The 21,807-nt window shown below is 38.7% G+C and overlaps 2 protein-coding genes across 6 annotated transcripts in view; both read left to right on the top strand.

The window, feature by feature from the left end:
* The window catches only part of Rabgap1 (RAB GTPase activating protein 1), a 149,739-nt gene that overhangs the window by 86,299 nt on the left and 41,633 nt on the right, over window positions 1-21,807 (top strand). The gene's annotated exons all lie outside the window — the stretch shown is intronic.
* Window positions 3,101-14,928, top strand: Gpr21 (G protein-coupled receptor 21). Of its 2 annotated transcripts, none has more exons than XM_070013198.1 (2): window positions 3,101-3,421; window positions 3,797-14,928. In XM_070013198.1, the coding sequence occupies exon 2, from the start codon at window positions 4,186-4,188 to the stop codon at window positions 5,233-5,235; it is 1,050 nt and encodes a 349-aa protein (XP_069869299.1). In that variant the 5' UTR covers window positions 3,101-3,421; window positions 3,797-4,185; the 3' UTR covers window positions 5,236-14,928. The 2 variants fall into 2 exon arrangements, with proteins under 2 accessions (XP_069869299.1, XP_069869291.1); XM_070013190.1 differs by having other exon boundaries at window positions 3,101-3,368.

Here is a 21,807-nt window from a genome sequence, read left to right on the forward strand (position 1 = left end):
TAATGTATTTTGATAATTCACCCTGACTATATTGTTTTTAGTTCTCCATTTCCTCAACCCTTTATCTAACCCCAGCCCACCCCACCCTCCTGCCTTTTCACAGACTTTATTAGGTTTCTTTTCTTTTTGGGGGGTTTGAACTCAGAGCCTTGCACTTGCCTAAGTCAGGCACTCTACCACTTGACCTGGACCCCAGCTCCCATCAGTAGGTTTCAGTATGCTGTGTTCAGACATTATTTGACAATTTTTAACCAACAGAAATTTAATTTGCTTCAGTGTAATACAGATTTAGTATTGCTTATCCAAAATACTTGAAAACAGGAACATTAAATTTTAGAGGTTTTCAGATATTTTACATAGACTTCACTGATTGATCATCCCTAATGTGATGAAAATAAAATGTGAATGCTCTCAAATCTCACACATTTTTAATTAAAATTAGGATTCAAAAAATTGAAATTTTGAGACATTTTAGGATTAGGGATGCCTAACCTGTAATTATAGGTAAATCCAACTATTCTTATATAAGCAATCTTAATGAAACTTCTGTTGTATTAGGCCTTTGTTTATTCAGTGCCAGTCCTGTGCCAGTCTTAAGGATATATCCATGAATAAGATAAATCTGTCCATTGATTTGCAGGAGTTTTTCATCTAATGGGATGCAGGCAATTAACTATAAACAAATAGAATAGATTCCTTCAGAGTGTTAGAAAAAAGAATATATAGTGCTGTAGTCCAGATAACATAAAGGATTTCTCATTTGTTTTCTAAAAGGTCTCTAATTCTGAAATCATCTAGGAAGTGAGTTGGAGTTAGAAAGGGAATAGCATGTGTTCAAAGGTGAGAAAAAGCTTGTCTGTTTCAAAGTAGGAGTATAGATAAGGCTGGAGGTAGGTAAAATCTTTAAGGACATCCAAATGAGTCCAGTAGGCAAATTGTAAACAGAGGGAGTTCAGAACTAATGTCCAGTCTAGAAATCTAGGCAGAGCAACTATGTGTATAGAGGAAATAATTGATGCCCTGACATTCATCTTTTTTTTCTGGTACCTTAACTTCCTTGTATATGCATAACCTTAACGTAGTTGAGCAATGCATGACAACATTGTATACAGAGAACTGTTATGTGCCTTAAAACTGTAGTGCTAGATACTAATAGCTTATGACTTTACTGCTAGCTACTCAGGGGACTGAGATCTGAGGACTGCCGTTTGAAGCCAGCCCAGGCCTAAGACTCATCTCCAGTTAACCACCAAAAACCCAGAAGTGGAGTTGCAGCTCAAATGGTAGAGCATTAACTTTGAACAACAACATCAAAAAGCTCAGGGACAGCACCCAGGTCCTGAGTTCAAACTCCAGGACCAGCACCAAGCAAACAAACAAACAAAGGCATATAAGCTAGGTACCAGTGGCTCACGCCTATAATCCTAGGTACTCAGGAGGCTGAGATCTGAGGATCTAGGTTCCAAGCCGACTGAGAGAGGAAAGTCTGTGAGCCTCTTATCTCCAATTAGCCACCAGAAAACCAGAAGTGGCACTGTGACTCAAAGTGTTAAGAGTACTAGCCTTGAGTGCAAAAGCTTAGGGACAGCAACCAGGACCTGAGTTCAAGCCCCAAAACCAACAAAACAAACAAAAAAAGTATATGATTAAAAAAAAGAATAAAAATGAAAGTCCAGGGCTGGGAATGTGGCTTAGTAGTAGAGTGCTTGCCTAGCATGCATGAAGCCATGGATTCAATTCCTTAGTACCACATAAACAGAAAAGGCCAGGAGTGCCACTGTGGCTCAAATGGTAGAGTGCTATCCTTGAGCAAAAGCTCAGGGACAGTGCTCAGGCCCTAAGTTCAAGCCCCAGGACTGATCAAAAAAAAGAAAGAAAGCCCAATCACAATATATTTCTACTTAAATATACAAACCTCAAATGTGTTAAAATACCAATGTTTATTTTCTTTTGCTCTATGGAGAACTGATAATTTTGTGTAGAAAAAAAATGAAAGTTCATATACACCCAAAGGAAAAAATAACTAAAACTACCCCGTTCCCATATCATCCTACTTCCAACTACCTGAAAATTAATCATTTATGATGTTACCAGGGGAAAAAACACAAGAAATCCCAATTTGCATTTTTTTAATTAGAAACCAGATTGTCTGTTTTGATATTCAAAGACTTATTTATACAATGAAACTTCCTGGAACTTTCAAGCCTGTTTGGGAATGGGTAATTTACCTTTGTATTTTTTGTTTTTATATTTGTACACTGACTTCTAATGGTCTAGAAGCAAGAAATGGTATCTCAAAACTACAGGACAAGACTAGGGGATGTAGCTCTGTGGTAGACTGTTTGCCTGGATTATACAAGGCACTGGTTTCCCCAACACTGACAAAAAGTATCTTGAAAAAGAAAATAACTACAGGATAATGTTAAATTCAGAAACGATTTCTCCTCTACATATGTGCTACTTTTTTTTTTTACTATCAGATTAGGCAATATTAATTTTTCTCTTGAAAAACTGGTTTTAAAGTTTCTTAATTTAAATTAGTTAATATTCAGTGAGTCATGAGAAAGAAAATCATGCTAAATATTTAGCCTTCCAACTAGAACTCTGTGTGTGTGTGTGTGTGTGTGTGTGTGTGTGTGTGTGTGTGTGTGTGTGTGTGTGTGTGTGTGTGTGTGTGTGTGTGTGTGTGTGTGTGTGTGTGTGTGTGTGTGTGTGTGTGTGTGTGTGTGTGTGTGTGTGTGTGTGTGTGTGTGTGTGTGTGTGGTGGGCCTTGTGCTTAGGGCCTGGGAACTGCCAACTAGAACTACTTGTACAGTGACAACTTCTCAGTTGCCATGCACTGTTAACGTACTTCCTTTCTTTAACATTGTTCTTTGTTCTTGGGGAAATGCTATAAGAAAATAGGAATTTCCCCTCTCGATTGTCCTTCTGCAAATGTGTGTCAGTCTAACTCCCAACTCTGCTCTGGTTACTACCCGTTTTCCTTGCTTGCCAACTGCCTGGATTATGCTTATCTGCTAATGGGGGATTCCAGACAGACGAGGAAACAGCCTTCAAGTGCTGCACTACAGCATACTAAGTCATTCCCCGTTGTGCAGTCTGGAAATCAGGGAGCACTTCTGGCAATGAATGCTAATGAGCTGCTAAAGATGCTCAAGTGTGCGCGCACACATGCGTTTTCTTTCCCCTCCCCCTTTCTTCCTTTTCCCAAGCCCCCTCTTCTCCCTGTTTCCCCTCCTACTTTTTTTATCCCCTCCCTCTGTGTCTCAGTTCTGCAGTACACAGGCTGAAGCACATTCCTGCGTTGCAAGGCTTTCTGTTAAGGATTTATGTGGTCTTTGTTTGGATTTCAGCATGCAGAATTACAGGTAACACTGAAATTGAGCTAAAAAGATACATTCTGCTAAAAGTATTTTCAGAGGTAAATACTACGTTGGCTTTAATAGAGAGAGAGCAAGATATCTTGGCTTAATTTTGTTAATGGCAATTATAATGAAATGTTTTCAGAATTGCTAGAAGCAGATTTCTTTTCTCCCCTCAAAAGGGTCAAATAAAAGGAAATAAGAATAGATTGATCTGTGATTGCTTTTCTTTCATGCTGATCCTGAAAGGTTAATGTTGCCGATCCTCCTCTGTTGGAGACTAGTTATGTGGGTGCTAGCAAGAATAGCCATAAATTGTGGTGTCCGGAGGGGTAGAGCGGGAAGGGTAAGGCTGCCCTGAGCTAGCTAGCTAGGTTCTTTGATTAGGGCATTGGATACAAAATGTAAAATGCTCTCTCCTTTTCTTCTATCAGCTGTTCAGAGGAGACTCATTGCAACTCCTGCTGAAGCTCCTAATCTCCCTTCTTCTGCCCCTTACCCCTAACCTCACTTGGCTTGAAGACATTGTCCCCCAAGGTTGTCTTACTCCCCTGGTGCTATGTGTATGGTGAATCTGGCACTATGGCCACATCTGGGACTGGCCAGACAACTGCTGTTGGCTCTCCTTATTCCAAGAAAGATATAAAGGGGAATTGCACTGCAGGCAATGCACCAAAGCAGCAGCATCGGGAGCCTGGGGACTGAGGCTCCTCTGCATTATCACACACACACACAGCTGACCGCGATGACAGCAGCTGCTCCTTTGAACTGTTGGCAGCAGCCAAGCGGCAGCATGAAGTGAGAGATCGCTCCTGAGCTCAAGATGAACTCCAGCTTGGATGGTAATCAGAGCAGCCACCCTTTTTGTCTCTTGGCATTTGGCTACTTGGAATCTGTCAGTTTTTGCCTTTTGGAAGTGATTATTATTGTCTTTCTAACTGTACTGATTATTTCTGGGAACATCATTGTGATTTTTGTATTTCATTGTGCACCTTTGTTGAACCATCACACCACCAGTTATTTTATCCAGACAATGGCATATGCTGACCTCTTGGTTGGGGTGAGCTGCCTAGTACCCTCTTTATCACTCCTTCACTACCCACTTCCAATTCAGGAGTCCTTGACTTGCCAGATATTTGGTTTTATGGTGTCAGTTCTAAAGAGTGTCTCCATGGCCTCTCTGGCCTGCATTAGTATTGACAGATACATTGCGATCACTAAGCCTTTAACTTATAATACCCTGGTTACGCCCTGTAGATTACGCCTTTGTATTTTCCTGATTTGGCTGTACTCCACGCTGGTCTTCCTGCCCTCTTTTTTCCACTGGGGCAAACCTGGCTATCATGGAGATGTGTACCAGTGGTGCGCAGAGTCCTGGCACACTGACCCCTACTTCACCTTGTTCATCGTGATGACGTTATATGCCCCTGCAGCCCTCATTGTCTGCTTCACGTATTTCAACATCTTCCGAATCTGTCAACAGCACACAAAGGAAATCAGCGAAAGGCAAGCCCGCTTCAGCAGCCAGAATGGGGAGACTGGGGAAGTACAGGCCTGCCCTGATAAACGTTATGCTATGGTCCTGTTCCGAATCACTAGTGTGTTTTATATCCTCTGGTTGCCGTACATCATCTACTTCTTGTTGGAGAGTTCCACTGGCCACAGCAACCGCTTTGCATCCTTCTTGACAACCTGGCTTGCTATTAGTAATAGTTTCTGCAACTGTATCATTTACAGTCTGTCCAACAGTGTTTTCCAAAGGGGACTAAAGCGCCTCTCAGGGGCTGTCTGTACTTCTTGTGCAAGTCAGACCACAGCCGGAGACCCTTACACAGTTAGAAGCAAAGGCCCCCTTAGTGGGTGTCATGTCTGAAGGGGCTCCGAGGCTGTGTGTGTGTGTGTGTGTGTGTGTGTGTGTGTGTGTGTGTGTGTGTGTGTGTGTGTGTGTGTGTAGAGAGAGAGTGTGTATTATGGTTTTAGCTATCTTTTTTTTAGTATCTGTATTCCTATTTCTCTAGGAGGTCTAGGGCAGAATACTTGGACTCTAAGCAGTAGCGAGCAAAATACAAGTATGAACTAAGTTTATAGAAATGGTTTTCTAAACATGATTATGAACCAAGAAGGCTCAGAATCATGAAGAAAAAATGCTTTTGGTTCCAGTATTTGAAATGTCATGGAAGTGACTACAGTTCTCAGATTTAAAAGGAATAAAGCCATACCTAACACTTCAGCTGCCATGACTGAACCTGGGTGTGAAAAGCGTCAGCATTCTAAAAAGTCATCCTTTTCTTGTCGATTTTCCGGATTCTCCCCAGCTATTTGGACTTCACATGCAATTGGAAACTTTCAACAGGAAATACTAAAACCTATCAATGTACTAACAGCATTTTTATTTAAGTTTTATATCTATGCCAAAATATAAGTATACTATGAATATCAACACTTTGTCACATGTCCAAATGCTTTGTGTTGTGTTCTCTTAAGAGACTTTTCAATAGGCTAAGAATGTGAACACTTAAACATTACTTTTAGAATTTTGCAACGAGCCCTGAAGCCTCAGTTTATGCAAACTGAGCTATGTTTTGTGCTGTGCTTCACAGAGCTCTAAGACACATGTACATAGAATTGATTGTGGTGCAGTGCTTTTGCCTTTTGTTCTATACTGAGAATATTTGAATTGTGAATTAGGTTTCTTCTTTAAGCAAAATGTATTTAAATAAGCTAAAAGTAAATTATAGACTGGTAGCTGTGCAATTATAATGGTGAAAAATATATAACAATGTGATTTTAGTGTTGCCTATTGTTTTTATGTAAAGACTTTTGAAATACTAGATCATTAAGGTTTTGGTGTCATAAGCAGTGGAGTGAGGAAACAATACACCATTGACTATAGAAGTAGAGTCCAGTGATAAGTAAGTGTTCATACGTGCAAAGCCTTGGATCCAGTTCCTAGCACCACAAAAAATGTACATATATATGTATGTGTGTGTATATGTGGTAGAGAGTGATACACACTGTAATATATTGATTTTTAACGTAGGGAATTGAGATGTTTTCTTTGTGGCTAAACAGAATCAACTGATGTAGTAGTAACTAATTTAGAAAAGCATTTTTTCACTTAGTGTTAAGGAATCTGCCTTGAAAGGTGGGGGAATTCTAATTAATCTAGTGAGTTTTTTTAATTGCTATTCTCTTTCTGAAAAAAAAAATGTTTTGAGATACTTTTCCTAGTAGCTTTTTTTTTGTTTCCAAAGAACTAGCAAAATCTATAGGATTTTATGATTATATTGAATTATTATAATTAGTACGTGTGTTTATATGTAGAACTTTGTTTAAAAGTGATTATCTTTCAGCAGGAGGTTTGTTCTTTTTTTTTTTTTTTGTCGTTCGTGAGGCTTGAACTCTAGGGCTGGGCGCTGTCCCTCAGCTCTTCAGCTCAAGGCGAGCGCTCTACCACTTGAGCTACAGCACCACTTCCAGTTTTCTGGTGGTTTATTGGAGATAGGAGTCTCTCAGTCTATCCTGCCCAGGCTGGCTTTGAACCGCGATCCTCAGATCTCAGCCTCCTGAGTAGCTAGGATTACAGGCATGAGCCACCAGCGCCCGGCTAGGAGGTTTGTTCTTCACAGGAGGGAAAGATGTATGGCAGCTTAAGGCATTAACAGTATTCTCTATTTTTCTTCTGGTTTTAATTTTTAGAAATCTTCAAGAGAAATCTCTGCCTTTGGCTAGATGTTGTACATGTGATTTTCAGTGAGGTGGAAATGGAAGAGACCCAAGGGACATGGGTTAGTGGATTTCTGAGTCCAAGAAAGGACATGGATATTTATAAAGCGGACTAATATGCTTTGACTTTCCATCCTGATGTTAGAATTCCCGTCCTTTTGTAAATAAGAGCAGGGCCCCTTTTGGGTGTTTTGTGAGTTTTTTTTTTTTTTAAACCCCTGCTATGGAGCCCAGGACCTTGCACATCCTAGGCAGGTACTCTACCAACTGAGCTATATCCCCAGTTGATTTTGTTTTATGTTTTAGACATTAATATGATTTTTAACCGTCAGTATCTTGTATTTTAAATTTCATTTTCCCCAAGGCTTGCCTGTGCTTTATGTTTAGTCTTAGCATATTTGATTTTAAGCTATTCCAGAATCTAGAATTCATACTGAAGTTGTAAAGTTAAGAATGGTTTTGTTGCTTGGTGCCAGTAGCTCATGTATAATCCTAGCTTCTCAGGAGGCTGAGATCTGAGGATCTTGGGGACTGGCACTGAAAAATAAAAGGTTGTCTTGGTAAATTTCCATTTCAAATGGAGAACTTTCTGGTGGGTTCTGGAAGAAGACGGGTTATATTGATTGCATATTTCCTATTAACAGATTAAAAATACGTCTTTTCATGTATACTATAAAGTGTAAACTTCAGAATTTTAGATTGCTAATGAATTTTTAGTGACAGCAAATAGGGGAATCTTTTTTTTTTTTTTTAAGTCGGTCGTGGGGCTTGAACTCGGGGTGTGGGTGCTGTTCCTCAGCTCTTCAGCTCAAGGCTAGCCCTCTACCATTTGAGGCACAGAGCCACTTCTGGCTTTTTCTGCTTACGTGGTGCTGAGGAATCAAACCCAGGGCCTCGTGCATGTGAGGCAAGCACTCTACCACTGAGCCACCTTCCCACCCAAATAAGGGAATCTTATAGGTCTTAATATTTATAAGAAACTTGATTTTAAGTCAGTAGTTTTACTTTCTTAAAACCAACAGACTTTTGTCTGGATGCCAGTGGCTTACATTGATAATCCTAGCTACCAAGAGGCTGAGATCTCAGAATCATGGTTCTAAGCCAACCCAGGCAAGAAAGTCCCTAAGACTTTTATCTCCACTTAACCAGCAAATTTGGAAGTGGAGCTGTATCTCAAATGGTAGAACACAAACCTTGAGTGTAAAAGCTCAGGGACAGCACCTAATGCCTAAATTAAGCTTTTTGTTTTTCAAGTGACTTTTGAAGGCAGTTCTTTCAATAACATCTTTTGTAAGTAAATGTTTTCGTTCTTCTCCTAGTACCAGATTCTATTTTTATTAGAAACATTTTTTTTTCACATTAGAATCTCTTGGTGTCTGAGCCCCAAACTAAAGAAACTAAATAAGTAGATAAAGTGATTTTGTGCTGATGCTGGGGCTTGTTTGCTCAAGGTTATCAACTCTACCACTTGAGCCACAGGTTCGCTTCTGGCCTTTTGGGTGGTTAAGTGAAGCTAAGAGTCTCATGGAGTTTCCTGCCAAGGCTGGGTTCTGACCACTGTCCTCAGTAGCTTGAGCCACGGCACCTGGCTTGAACTCCTCTCTTGTTGCATTGGTTGTGTGTACATGTGTTGAGTGAGGGGATGATGAGGACACGGCCATATAATCTTCAGTGGGTAGGTCATTCACTTCGTGATATGCTTGGAGAGTTTTCTTTTTAACCTGGCATAGTTAAGGCAACATTTGATGACATTTGTTGAAATGCCTATCTGACTAGTTCAGAATAACTTTTTTAAAGTGTATTTTTAGACTCAGATATCTTGGATAGCTCATTTAACTTTATATGGTGTATGACTGGCATCCAAAGATGCATAGGCTTTTAGAGATAGTATAGAAATTCTTTCATAGTCCATTTTAAAATAAGATTACACTAATTAGTGAAATGCTAGTGGCTCACATCTGTAATATTAGCTACTTAGGAGGACAAAACCTGAAGAATTGAGGTTCAAAGGAATCAAGGTCAAAAAAAAATCCATGAGACTCCAACTCCAATTAAATCAGCAAAACACTGAGCGAGAGGCATAGCTCAATGGTAGAGAACCAGCTGTGAGCAGTAAGGCAAGAAAGAGATTAAGATACAAGTTTAAGCCTTGGACAAGGGGGGAGGAGGTTATATACTAATTGTTTTACTTATAAAATAGTTCTGTTTTTTAATGCAGTGATTCAGGAGAGGTGTGCATTTTGCCTCTTAGAAATGGAAAAGTAATTACAAGTGGACAGGAGAGAACATAATCTTATACCAGAATGGGTGTTTGAGTTTTTCACGGACTGGCTGACTCTCACTCAAAACCCTATTTTGGGAAAGGTTTTCTTTAAGCTTTATTGCTGGATAAATTCTTTTTGGACCTTTTATAAGGGCTTTCCCTTTGTACTTGAATAATTGTCTCAATGTGTTAAGGATTAGGAGAACTTGAATTTTCATACTATGAATGCATTGTCTATCTCTTTGAACTTGAAAATGAGGCAACAGGGTTATAGACTCACAGATAGTAGAATGGTTTGGGGAAGTTTTCCTCACCTTTTCAAAGACTTTTGTGAAAATTTTGCACAGTAACTTTGTGGTAAATGTCATGACTTTTCTGATTATGTGTTTCTATATCATAACAGATTTGTGAAATAAATTATTGAATACCCAAATATGTTATATGAACAGATTTGGGGGAAGTTTAGACTGTTGTGGTTTTTTTAAGTCTTCACAAATCATGTTACATATTTATTTTTTACATAAGTTTTTAATTTCTGATTGAAGAAAAGCTAAATGTGTCCTTTTATTAAGTGTGTATAATTAGGTTCCATCTCCCACCATTGCAAAGATACATAAAAATAAACATGCATATTGTTAATACTGTTTTACAGGCCCCAGAAATACTGCAGATATTTCTTATGGCTACAAAATAGTCATTTGGCTTTCCATGGAAAGTTAGGTGACAAAAGGTTATATGCTAAAAAGATGAACTTTAAGGGTTTAAAAATTGAGGTTTCTGTTAACTGATTAATTAGGCTCAAATGAGTCACTTCCCTACACCTTTAACTTATTCTGTAAAGCAGCTAATATTCCTTTTATATCTCATAGAGTTACTTTGAGGATTGAATTAAATAATGAATGTGAAAGTATTTTGAAAATCATAAAGTGCTTTGCAAATAAAAATGATTATTTCTTATATCTGCCATGCTTTTGGGTATAAGGAAGCTGTATGTCATGATGTTACCTCATGTTAAGATTTTTTAGCTCAGTGGTAGAGCAATAGCCTTGAGCATAAAAGCTCTGACCAGGCCCTGAGTTCAAGCTTCAAGAGCAGTGCATGCGCACATGCGTGCACACCCACCCACCAAGTTTAGTACTGTACTACAGATACTTGATTCATTTTTTCCAACTTCCACTACACACATGATACCTTTCAACAAATCTAAAACATTGGATTTTTTTCTTGCTTTTTGAGGACCATTTGCTTTTCTATAGGCAGATTTTTACAAAGTTAAGGACAGGGAAACAGCAGATCATGGAACAATTAAACACAGCTGACAGTAAGGTGGGACTGAGTGAGAGCTGTGTAATGAGCAAATGCTAATTTAAAAAAAAAATGTTTTTTCTTTTTGTCGGTAGTGGAGCTTGAACTCTGAGCCTGGATGCTGTCCCTTAGCTTTTCAGCTCAAGGTGAGCACTCTACCACTTGAGCCACAGTGCCACTTTCAGTTTTCTGGTCGTTAATCGAAGATAAGAGTCTCATGGATGTTCCTGCCTGGGCTGGCTTCGAACTGCGATCCTCAGATCTCAGCTTCCTGAGTAGCTAGGATTACAGACATGAGCCCTCAGGGCCCAGCTTAAATTTTTTTTTTAATTTCTTATTTCTTTTTCTTGACAGTACTGGGATTTGAACTCGGCCTCATGCTTGCTAGGCTAGCACTTTACCACTTGAGCCCTTGTTTTTGAGATTTCTTTTGATTTTTTTTTCTCACAATCGATGTTAACCTGCAAATAAGGCAGACTTAACTTTATAAAAATCATATCACATTATTACTTATTATTATTTTGTGCTCTACAAGAGAATACTAATTTAAAGATTTTATTCATAAATAGGAATGAGGGGCTGGGAAGGTGGCTCAGTGATAGAGCACTTGCCTTGCATGCCTGAGGCCCTGGATTCGATTCCTCAGCACCACATAAGCAAAAAGAAAAATGTGGAAGTGGTGCTGTGGTTCAAGTGGTAGAGCACTGGCCTTGAGCTGAAGAGCTGAGGGACAGCACCCAGGCCCAGAGTTCAGGCCCCACGACCAGACCCAAAGAAAAAAAAAATCCCCATAAATAGGAATGAAAAACAGCTTAAAAATGAGAGAGCTAGAAATGGTTACTTCTTTGCAAAGAATGAGAATAATTCATTATAAGCTCTTACTGTTTGGCCTTTATATCATATTATTTTTATGAGGCATACAAACCACACTTAGGAAAAAGGGAAACGAGTTTTAGCAGAAGTAAAGGAAGGTAGGATAAGCTTATAGCATTCTGAGCATTTTGATAGAATAGGAAATGAGGACATAAGAACATTCCCATTCCCCATCTCATTTCATCTTCCCCAAAAGGTGGAATAAAACAGTGTTTTCCCTACTTCACAATGTGGGAACACCGTTGTGGCTGTAAGACCTTTGTAGTTCCTATTCCCCTATACCACCATTTTCATAATTATCTATATGGGTCTGGAGATTTTTGAATTTTGAATTTAATTTTGTCATGGTTCTGGGGTTTGAACTCAGGGCTTCACTCATGCTCGGCTTGTTTGCTTGGCTTCCTTGCTTGGCTGGCACCATATCACTTGAGGCATGTCTCTAGATTGACTCTTTGCTGGTTAATTGAAGATAGTCTCACAGTCCCTTCTGCCTAAGCTGGCCACAAAATGCAGTTCTCCAGGTCTTATCTTCCTGAGTAGCTAAGATTATAGTCTTGAACTGCTAGCACCCACTGAATTATTTTTAGCAAAAAAAAAAAGAGTAAATACTAGAAAACATGCTTCTTTTACTTTACATATGTTATGGGAAGAAATATTTGAAAACAGGCACACAGTGCAATACATATATATGAACACACATATAGCATGTGTGTTTTCTTTGCTGGCATTACAGTATCTGTAATACAAGACCCGGCATTAGTGTTTTGTTTGTGTGTGTGTTTGCTAGTACCAGAGTTTGAACTCAGGACCCTTAATGTTTCTACTCAAGGCTGGCAAAAGTGGAGCTACAGCTCCACTTTCGGCTTTTAACTGGAGATAAGAATCTCACAGACTTTCCTGCCTGGGCTGACTAAAAACATCAATACTCAGATCTCAGCCTCCTGAATAACTAGGATTGCAATCATGAGCCACTATCACCAGGCTAAGACCTGGCATTCTGAGATCATGAGAGGAATTCAGGGTGCTGTCTGGTGTCCATAGATAAGATACATTTTCTTAGAAGACAGTGTATGAGCTGGGCTAGGCCCTTTATAGAGCAGCTGTTTATAATCTGATTCCCCTCCTTACTCATCCTCCTTCTTGAGTGATACTGACATAAAGTATCCCAGTAGACAAGATTTAAAGAACCCAAAGGATCAATAGACAAAGGCTCTAGAGAATAATGTGATTTACATTCTGCCAAACAATATATAAACAAACCCTTTGCAAAGCAAAAGGCATGCCTTTTTAAATTATCATGATTGTAGTAATTCAATGACAGATTTATTGGCTTGTTATAGAAGATTGTATTGGCTTTGAACAAAATAGAGTTAATAGTCTTGCCAAAATACAACTTAAAATTCTATCAGCTTTCAACAGTGATTGAATAAAGTCAGTATCTAGGGAGAACACACGGGCTACAGCTTTTAGCCATGATTTATTTCTGAAATTTCTTTCAGCAAAACAGAGGAAACACCCACTGTCAAGACATTTATTTATAGCTAGACACCCACCCCCTAAAAAAAGAAAGAAGTCCATATGTGGGTGATGACTTTGTTGGATGCTTGGAAGCACAATGTGACTCAAGCCTTTTCATTTTTAATAGTGTCTCTTTTTTTCATGTCATGATATTTGTAGGAATCAAAACCATTCCTCCTTAAGCTCTATTAAAATTATGGATGAACATAATTTTATGGAGGAAGTATACTGTTGCTCATAGAGAACTGGAAATAAAATTTAGGGTCTGCTTACAGCAATTAATATAGTAATGTTACCTGTCTGAACTTCAGAAGAACCCTTACCTTTGAATGGTGAGATGCATGTCGCATCAGCAATAAGATTTTTGAAGTGTTTATATTACTGTGGCTACTTTACATTGTTTATACTATTAGATTTTCTTTGCCAGAGATAAAGAGGAAGCTAGTGAAGAGACTGTGGATTTTGAAGTCTCTGGCCCTTGGTTTTTTATTTCATAAAGTGAGATAACCTTTCATGTAGAATTATTTGTGAACATTGGATACTATCACACTTTAAGGTGTCGTGGCATCAAAAAACTCCCAGCCGTGCAGGGAAGGTGGCTCAGTGGTAGAGTACTTGTCTCACATGCATGAGGCCCTGGGTTCAATTCCTCAACACAACATAAGCAGAAGAAAGCCAGAAGTGGCACTGTGGCTGAAGTGGTAGGGCACTTACCTGGAGCTGAAGAGCTGAGGGACAGCACCCAGGCCCAGAGTTCAGCCTCCACCACCAACAAAAAACAAACAAACAAACAAAAAAACAACTCAGCTGGGCACGAGTGTCTCATGCCTGTATCATAGCTACTCCAGAGGCTGAGATCTGAGGATCATGGTTCAAAGCCAGCCCAGGCATAAAAGTCCCCATGAGACTCTTATCTCCAATTAACCGCTCAAAAACTGGAAATGACGCTGTAGCTAAAGTGGTAGAGCTCTAGCTTTAACCACAGTGAGGCTCAGGGACAGCAGCCAGGTGAGTTCAGGCCCCACAACTGACCAAAAAATCCTCATCTGGATGCCAGTGGCTCATGCCTGTAATCCTATTTACTCAGGAGGGAGGATCACAGTTCAAAGCCAGCCAGGGACAGAAAAGTCCATGAGACTCTTATCTATAGTAAACTACTCAAAAAAAGCTGGAAGTGGCTCTATAGCTTACATGGTAGAGCACTAACCTTGACTACAAAGAGGCTCAGGGACAGTGCCTAGGCCCTGAGTTCAAGCCCCAAGACTAGCAAAAAAAAAAAAAAGGTAAAAAATTGCTGCTATTACTTCTTGGTCATGCAGTGACTTTAGGACCTGAAAATTGACACATGCCCTGAGTGAAAGTAGAATGGCGTGATATGCTGCTTTCGCTTTCACTCAGGGATTATAAACCTCTCAAGTCTTGCCCTGATCATTTGCTCCTGTTCCTTCTAACTGGTGCTATATGTGTTTTGTCCTGCCTTTAAAGAATATTTTGCAGAAGGTTCAGTGCTATACAATTCTTGGACATTAAAAATAGATAAATTATTTAGAGTATTTAATTAAGAAACCTTTGGGGCTTGCAATAAGAACTTTAATAGTGAAGTTGTAGAGAGGAAATTTGGTATGGTAAAGAGGTACCACTGTCGGGGCACTTCAAAAAATGACTGCGGGGGGGGGGGGGGGCTGGGAAGTTGGCTCAGCAGTAGAGTGCTTGCCTTGCATGCATGAAGCCCTGGGTTCCATTCCTCAGCACCACATAAGCAAAAAGAAAAAAGCTGGAAGTGGCACTGTGGCTCAAGTGGTAGAGCGCTAGCCTTGAGCTGAAGAGTTGAGGGGCAGTGCCCAGGCCCAGAGTTCAGGCCCCACGACCGGACCCCCCCCCCCCCCCAAAAAAAATGAGTTGGGTCTGGGCACCAGTATACTCAGACCTATAATCCTAGCTACTCAGGATCTCCTAGATCTCAGGAGGTCTGAGGATTGCAGTTTGAAGCCAGCTCAGTTTGTGAGACTCTTTTATCTCCCATTAACCACCAGAAAACCAGAAGTGGAGCTGTGGCTCAAAGTGGTAGACTGCTAACCTTGAGTGAAAAAGCTTGTGGACAGCACCTGGGCCCTGAGTTCAAGCCCCACTACCAACCCCCTCACCCCACCCCCCACAAAAAAAAAAGAGTTGGATTTATAAGAAAATTTTGACAAATGATATTTTAATCTTCAAAGCCCTGATGAAGAGGGAAGCCATTTATTTACTTAAGGAATAAAGAGACTGTGTAATGTATTGGGATTAAAAAGTATGTGCTTGAGTTGGAGACAGTTGTGAGAGCTGGGATGAAGTACACAATCACTCTGTACCAAGTAAATGAGCTAATGTGTGCAGTGCTCTTATCACAGAATTTGGTATACAACAACCACATGGTGTCTGTTAGTTGAAGAGCAGTGTAGCATGCATGGAACCGTTTTCAAGTTGAGGCTGTAATGAAGAATAAGGATAGGGAGTTGAATTGGTAATACACAGCCTGGAATCAATGACTAACGGATTGATTCTAATTAGGAATTACAGGTAGACCCGAGATTTTTGCAAAAGGGAGTGACAAAAATAGGGAATTCTAAAAGGATGGAGCTAAAAGGGGTAAAACTCTTGATTTGTCCTTTCACCAGTAGGGAAAGGGGAAACCCAGGGTAGTGACAAAGTTAATTAGTTGGAAAACAGACTAGAATCTAGGCTTTGACCTCCCTTTGACTCTGTCATGTCCCTGTCAGGAGCCTTCTTCAAATTTTGTCAAAGTGCTTAGAAAATAGGAATTTCTAGCTGTTTGGGAAATAAAGCAAGCCTGTGATAACTACTGAGGAAGCAGAGATCATGAGATTATAGGTCAAGACCACCCTGGACAAAAAGTTTATGAGACTTCATCTTAACCAGTGGCTAAGCACTGTGGCACAGACCTATTACATACTCAGCTACCAGAGAAGCACAGTGGCTGAATGGCTGGGTGGACTTGTGCACACCTGTCCCCTCAACTACATGAGAATGCACAAGTCAGAGTAAGGCCCTGCTTTGCCCAGGCATTATCTCGAAAATAACCATTGCAAAAAGTATGTTAAGTGATAGAGTACCTGCTTAGCAAGCACAGGGCCCCCAAGTTTAATTCTTCTTACCATTAATTTATCTAATAGCTTAATGATGAAATAAGATAGCTGTTAAATAGTTATGCTTTTTAAAAAATATTTGCACAAGTTCCCCCTGAAAGCTATGTTAAAAATATATAATTAGTCAAAATTCAAAATAAATGGATATATTTTGTGAATGCCGACCTTGTATAGAATTCTGAATGCACTTCAACAATTTCTTGAGGTCTTTTGTGGATATTATTCATACAGATTCTTAGTGGGAACCAGTATGGGCAAAGAACTTTCTAGGATTTTGAGTTGACTAGTAATATATGTTGCTATATGTTTTTGCCGCTCAGTAAGCACAGTTAAATATCTGACTTAAGGCTTATTTCCAGAAGACACTAACTTTTTGAAATAAACTTCAGTATTTTGTAAGCATTATGAAATATTCCTAAACATGTTTCAGGAATCATTATGTATGGGTTGGCGGTGTGACTCTGGTGGGAGAGTGCTAGCTGATGAGCAAAAGCATCAGACACTGAGTCTGAGTCGCAGTTTAGGGCAAAGAAAAGCAAAAAGAAATCTTATAATTTATCAAGTTACATTAAATACAACTTGAAGAATTTGGAACTTGGTTCCAGGTATGAGTATTATGTATGGCCTATTGTATATTATTTGTATGTGATAATAAAATAGTACAGGTTTATTAAATTACATTAACCTTACTGAGTACATTGATAATGCAGTTTATACTCAGAAATACAAATAACAAAATTGAAATACGTGTTTGAAATTCATTACAGTTATCAGAAAAACTTGTTAGTTGTATGTGATAATTTTGTATTATTTAATTTAGCTGATTCATTAATTACCTCTTTAGCCCTACTACTTCCCCATCCATCACTTCCAGTTTTTTACTCAGAATGATACTTTGGTCACTTTTATTAGGCAATAGTTGTTGAATATTTCCAGCTTGTTGGGCTACATAATGAGCCTCAGTAAAGGAAAATCAACAATGTAAAGCAGGGATAGGTTGAGAGTACAGTTAGCATTTCTGCCTTATCTATACATGATTTGAGACAGCTTTGCCAAACATTGAATTTCTTCCTGTGGGAAACTTGAGCCCTAAAAGGAAATGAACATAGCTAAAGGGCTCTTGTCACAGGGGACTTAGATTTATTTTTAGAATGGCACCATAATGCCATATTTGGATTGAAACAATGTGATAGCAGTAAATTGTTATTAAATAGAGAGCTATCTTTTCTGGAAGAAGTCAGCAACTTTTCTATTATCCTGTTTGCCATAAATTCAATATAATATATTCAGCCTATATAATTTTAAAGCACATACTAAAGTTAGAGGTGCTTATTTAGCAACATTTCTAGATTGGGCTCATTGAGTCTGGTTTCTACAATTATGACCAAAATCAGAAACACCTTCAGTAAACTCCATATTCATAGGAATGCTTTGTATTTGATGTTATTGGAGCTTTGGAAGTGAAATTTTAAAACATTAATTCCTAAATATCTGAGCAGTACTTCATGTATTTAACTATGTAGACATCTCTGATTACACAGTATGGCTAACTTTTGGGTTGCCTGTTTGGTGTAGGTTATCTTTATTGGAAGGTGGGAGGGGAGTAAAGAAGTAGAGGTATTTGGAGTCATTGTAGCTCTTTGGTTGGCTTGAAATGGAGGAACTCCTTACTAAATGACACAGTGATAACAGAGAAACTCAAATGAATTTTTACCTCAGAGAAAGGACTTTAAAACAAAAAGTATACTATGTAGCATAGTTCTCTTTGAACTGAATAGTCTTCAGGTGAGTGTCATAAGTTTAAAAAAATCTTATTTTATCGTTTATATTTGTGTCAATATTTCTTCTACCTTATTTGTCTTCTTTATAATTTTATTTGCTTATAATAAAATATATTGATAATGCAGTAAATTTCTTCTCTTTTATTCTCTGCTCTCCTCTCCTTTGCAGTACTGGAGATTGAACTCAGGACATCACACCACCCCTGCTAGGCTGGTGCTCTACCTCTTGAGCACACCTCCACCCTCTGATTATACACCATTCATTTTTGAATTTCTAATGTAGATCCCCCACAAGGGCATTAAGTTCCAAGTGGAAAAACCTGCCAAATACACTTTTTTTTTCTGTTTGCTTCTCTTCCAAGAATGGAAATAAGTCAACATCATAAATCTCAAATCTGGTGGGAAAGAATTGCCATTTCTATGCCACCCACTTTCCATATGGCATTTCTTTTACATCGCATAAACCTGGTGAGAAAGAGGGACCATTGTATAGCTTTCATAAATAAGGGTTCAAGGGTTAGCTTAAGTGACTTGCCCCAAATCATGCAAATTAGGAGGAGGAAGAGGCAGTGCAAGGAGACAAAACAGCCTGGCCTTACATTTTAGGTCCCGACCGTAACTCTGTGATCTAAGTAGAGCGCCAAAATTATGTCTTCTCTATTCTTTGTCAGAAGTTCAGCTCTAGTACCAGAATCTGAAATGCATTTAATTACCTCCATATTCAGGGAAGTATAATTCTAATTTACTTTATATTTGATGTGTTAGAGCTTTGGATATGAAATTTCAAAACATTAATTACTGAATAATCTATGCAATGCTTCACATATTTAAATCTGTAGAGAATAATTTCCTTTATCTTTTTGGTGCCACTTTTGAGTTGTTTTTAGATCTTCATCATTATCAGTTTTATTGCCATCATGATTTTTGCCTCCAAGAACAAATCACCAAGGTAAATAGACAAAGCAGTTAATCTACTAATAAATTGGGTTTCTAATAAAACCTCTGCTATTGCATTGGTGTGGAAGAACACTGCTGAACAAAAGAGATTTCACAGTAGCTAGTTGAAAGGTAGAGATACCAACTGCAGCGGAGCTAGTCATGGAAGGGCCAGGGAAACTGTATTTGTATGAAGCCTATGTGTGTTCATTTCATTCCTGAAAGCTAAATTTAAAGTGAAGATGTTTTTCATTGTCATTGCTAATGATCCCACCAGTCATGTTTATTTCTAAAATTTTTGTTATTTGACTATGATATTACATATGAGGTATTGTTTAAATTGTTTTAGACAAACACACTATACCTCACATTACATAAGTACTGTGCTTCTTTATTTACCAAATTAGAAAGTTGCAAATTATTAGAAATAGATTTGAAAGATGGAAGTAAATAAGTACACCAGGCTGTGAGATCCTGTTGTGTGAAATTATGCTGGAATTTGGGTTGAAGTTTCCTGGAGACCAAAGCAGTGAAGACGGGGTCATTTTCCGTGGTAGGAAAATACCTATAATTCTTTAGGATACCACTTTTGCTAGTAATACTCAACAATGTGGTAGGAAATATTCTCCCTACCACAAAATACAAGGTTTCTCTACCATATTTTTCCTTTTTTTTTTTTTTTTTACAGTTTCAAAGCATGCTAATACTATAATTTAGTGAAGGTGCTTATATGAAAGAGGCCAAGATAATTATGGTCTAAAAATATATCTAAGTAGCAATGAGCCCTAATCAAAGAATACATCTCAGAATGTTTAAAGCAATGCTGATTTTGTGTGTGTGTGGGGGGGGGGGAATAGGACAGGGCAGGAGGGAAGATATGGAGTCATGAGGCTTAACTCAGGGCCTGAGTCCTGCGCTGAGCTTTCTTACCCAAGGCTAGCACTGTACCACTTTGAGCCACAGCATCACTCCCAGTTTTCTGGTGGTTTATTGGAGATAAGAGTCTCATGGACTTTCCTTCCCAGGCTGGCTTCAATCCTCAGATCTCAGCTTCCTAAGTAGCTAGGATTACAAGTGTAAGCCACCAGCAACTGGCTAATGCTGATTGATTGATTGATTGATTGATTGATTGATTGATTGATTTTTGTGCTAGTGGTGGGGTCTGAACTCTGGGCCTGGGCACTGTCCCTCAGCTGGTCAGCTCAAAGCTAGCGCTCTACCACTTGAGCCACAGTGCCACTTCCGGCCTTTTCCGCTTATGTGGTGCTAAGGAATCAAACCCAGGGCCTCATGCATGCAAGGCAAGCACTCTACCACTGAGCCACCTTCCCAGCCTCTGATTTTTTTTAATACTTTTTTTAAAACTGAAATTATTAAGATATGTGCTGTTGAAGGTCACATAATGTCTTTTCTTTGAACATCTGCCCCTAATAATGTATCGAAGAGCCTCAGTTCAGACTATTTTAATCTTTTTTTTTTTGTATCAGTCCTGAGACTAGAACACAGATCCTGGCACTGCCCCCTGAGCTTTTGTGCTCAAGGCTGACATTCTATCATTCTGCCACTTAACCACTTCTAGCTTTTTTGGTATTCAGTTGGAGATGAGAGTCTCACACTTTGCTGTCCAGGCTGGCTTTGAACCGAAATCCTTGGACCTCTGCCTTCTGAGTAGCTGCAATTAAAGGATGAAACCACCAGAGATAGACATTAATAATCTTCTTGAGAAAATACATACAAGCCTTTGCATAAAGTGTCAGAACATTTATGGTATCCTATAAATCATCTCATTAAATCTCAATCTAAGAATACTATGCATAACTTCCTTTAATTTTATAAAAATTCCTTGCAGACATGAAAGTATATAGTATTTGATTTTATAAGATAAAGCTATTAAGAAACAAAGTGATTATTACTGCTTTTCCTTTATCACCATTTTAGCTACAAATGCTCTTCAATATATTACCAATTGAAATTAATTTCTAGATTTTGTAGGTTTTTGTAGGCAAGATTTTGGTTTTACACAGCTATAAGAACAGCCAGATCTAGTGGCTCTGACCTGTAATCCTAGCTACTCAGGAGGCTGAGATCTGAGGATTGTGGTTTAAAATCAGCCCAGCTAGGGAAGTCTGTGAGACTCTTTATCTCCAGTTAACCACCTAAAAACTAGAAATGGAGCTGTGGCTCAAACTGGTAGAATGTTAGCCTTGAGCAACAAAGCTGAAGGACAGAGCCGAGGCCCTGAGTTCAAACCCCATGACCAAATATATACATACATATATATATACATATGTATATATATATACACACACAAACACACATACATATATATATAGAGAGAGAGAGCTTTTATCTACTTAATCTTAATCCTGTTTTGTTCTCTTAATCAGTTCTACTTAAATATTAAGTGATATTAAGAATAATAAGACTGACAGTAATTAACAGATGATTTTAACTTAGGTTCTCAGTCTTCATTTACTTTTAGGTGTTGGACTGGATCCCTTCCATTTTTTTTTCTGCCCTTTAAAGACCAAGTCTTTAAATAACTTATGTAGCTAAATTTTTTTAAAGGAGATGAAACTAGAAAATAGTTATTTTATTCCTGAAAATGTATTATATAGATAAGGCATTGGCCAGATAGTGGTATATACCTGTAATCTTAGCCCTCAGGAGGATCTCAAGTTTAAGATTAGCCCAGGTACGTAGTGAGTTCCAGGCCAGCCTTAACTACACAAGAACTTTTCTTTAAAAAAAAAAAAAAAAAAAAAAAAAAAAGCTCAGTTTTGTGAAACATATCTGTAATCCCAGCTAAAAAAATGAGAGTATCATAGTTCATTCATTGTTAGACAGGGCAAATAAAAGTACATGCTAGCCTGTTTCAAAAAATACAAATGGCATCTTGT

The sequence above is a fragment of the Dipodomys merriami genome, unplaced genomic scaffold, assembly GCF_024711535.1.
Source record: "Dipodomys merriami isolate MVZ:Mamm:240054 unplaced genomic scaffold, mDipMer1.0.p SCAF_11, whole genome shotgun sequence".
In the NCBI taxonomy this organism is placed as follows: domain Eukaryota; kingdom Metazoa; phylum Chordata; class Mammalia; order Rodentia; family Heteromyidae; genus Dipodomys; species Dipodomys merriami.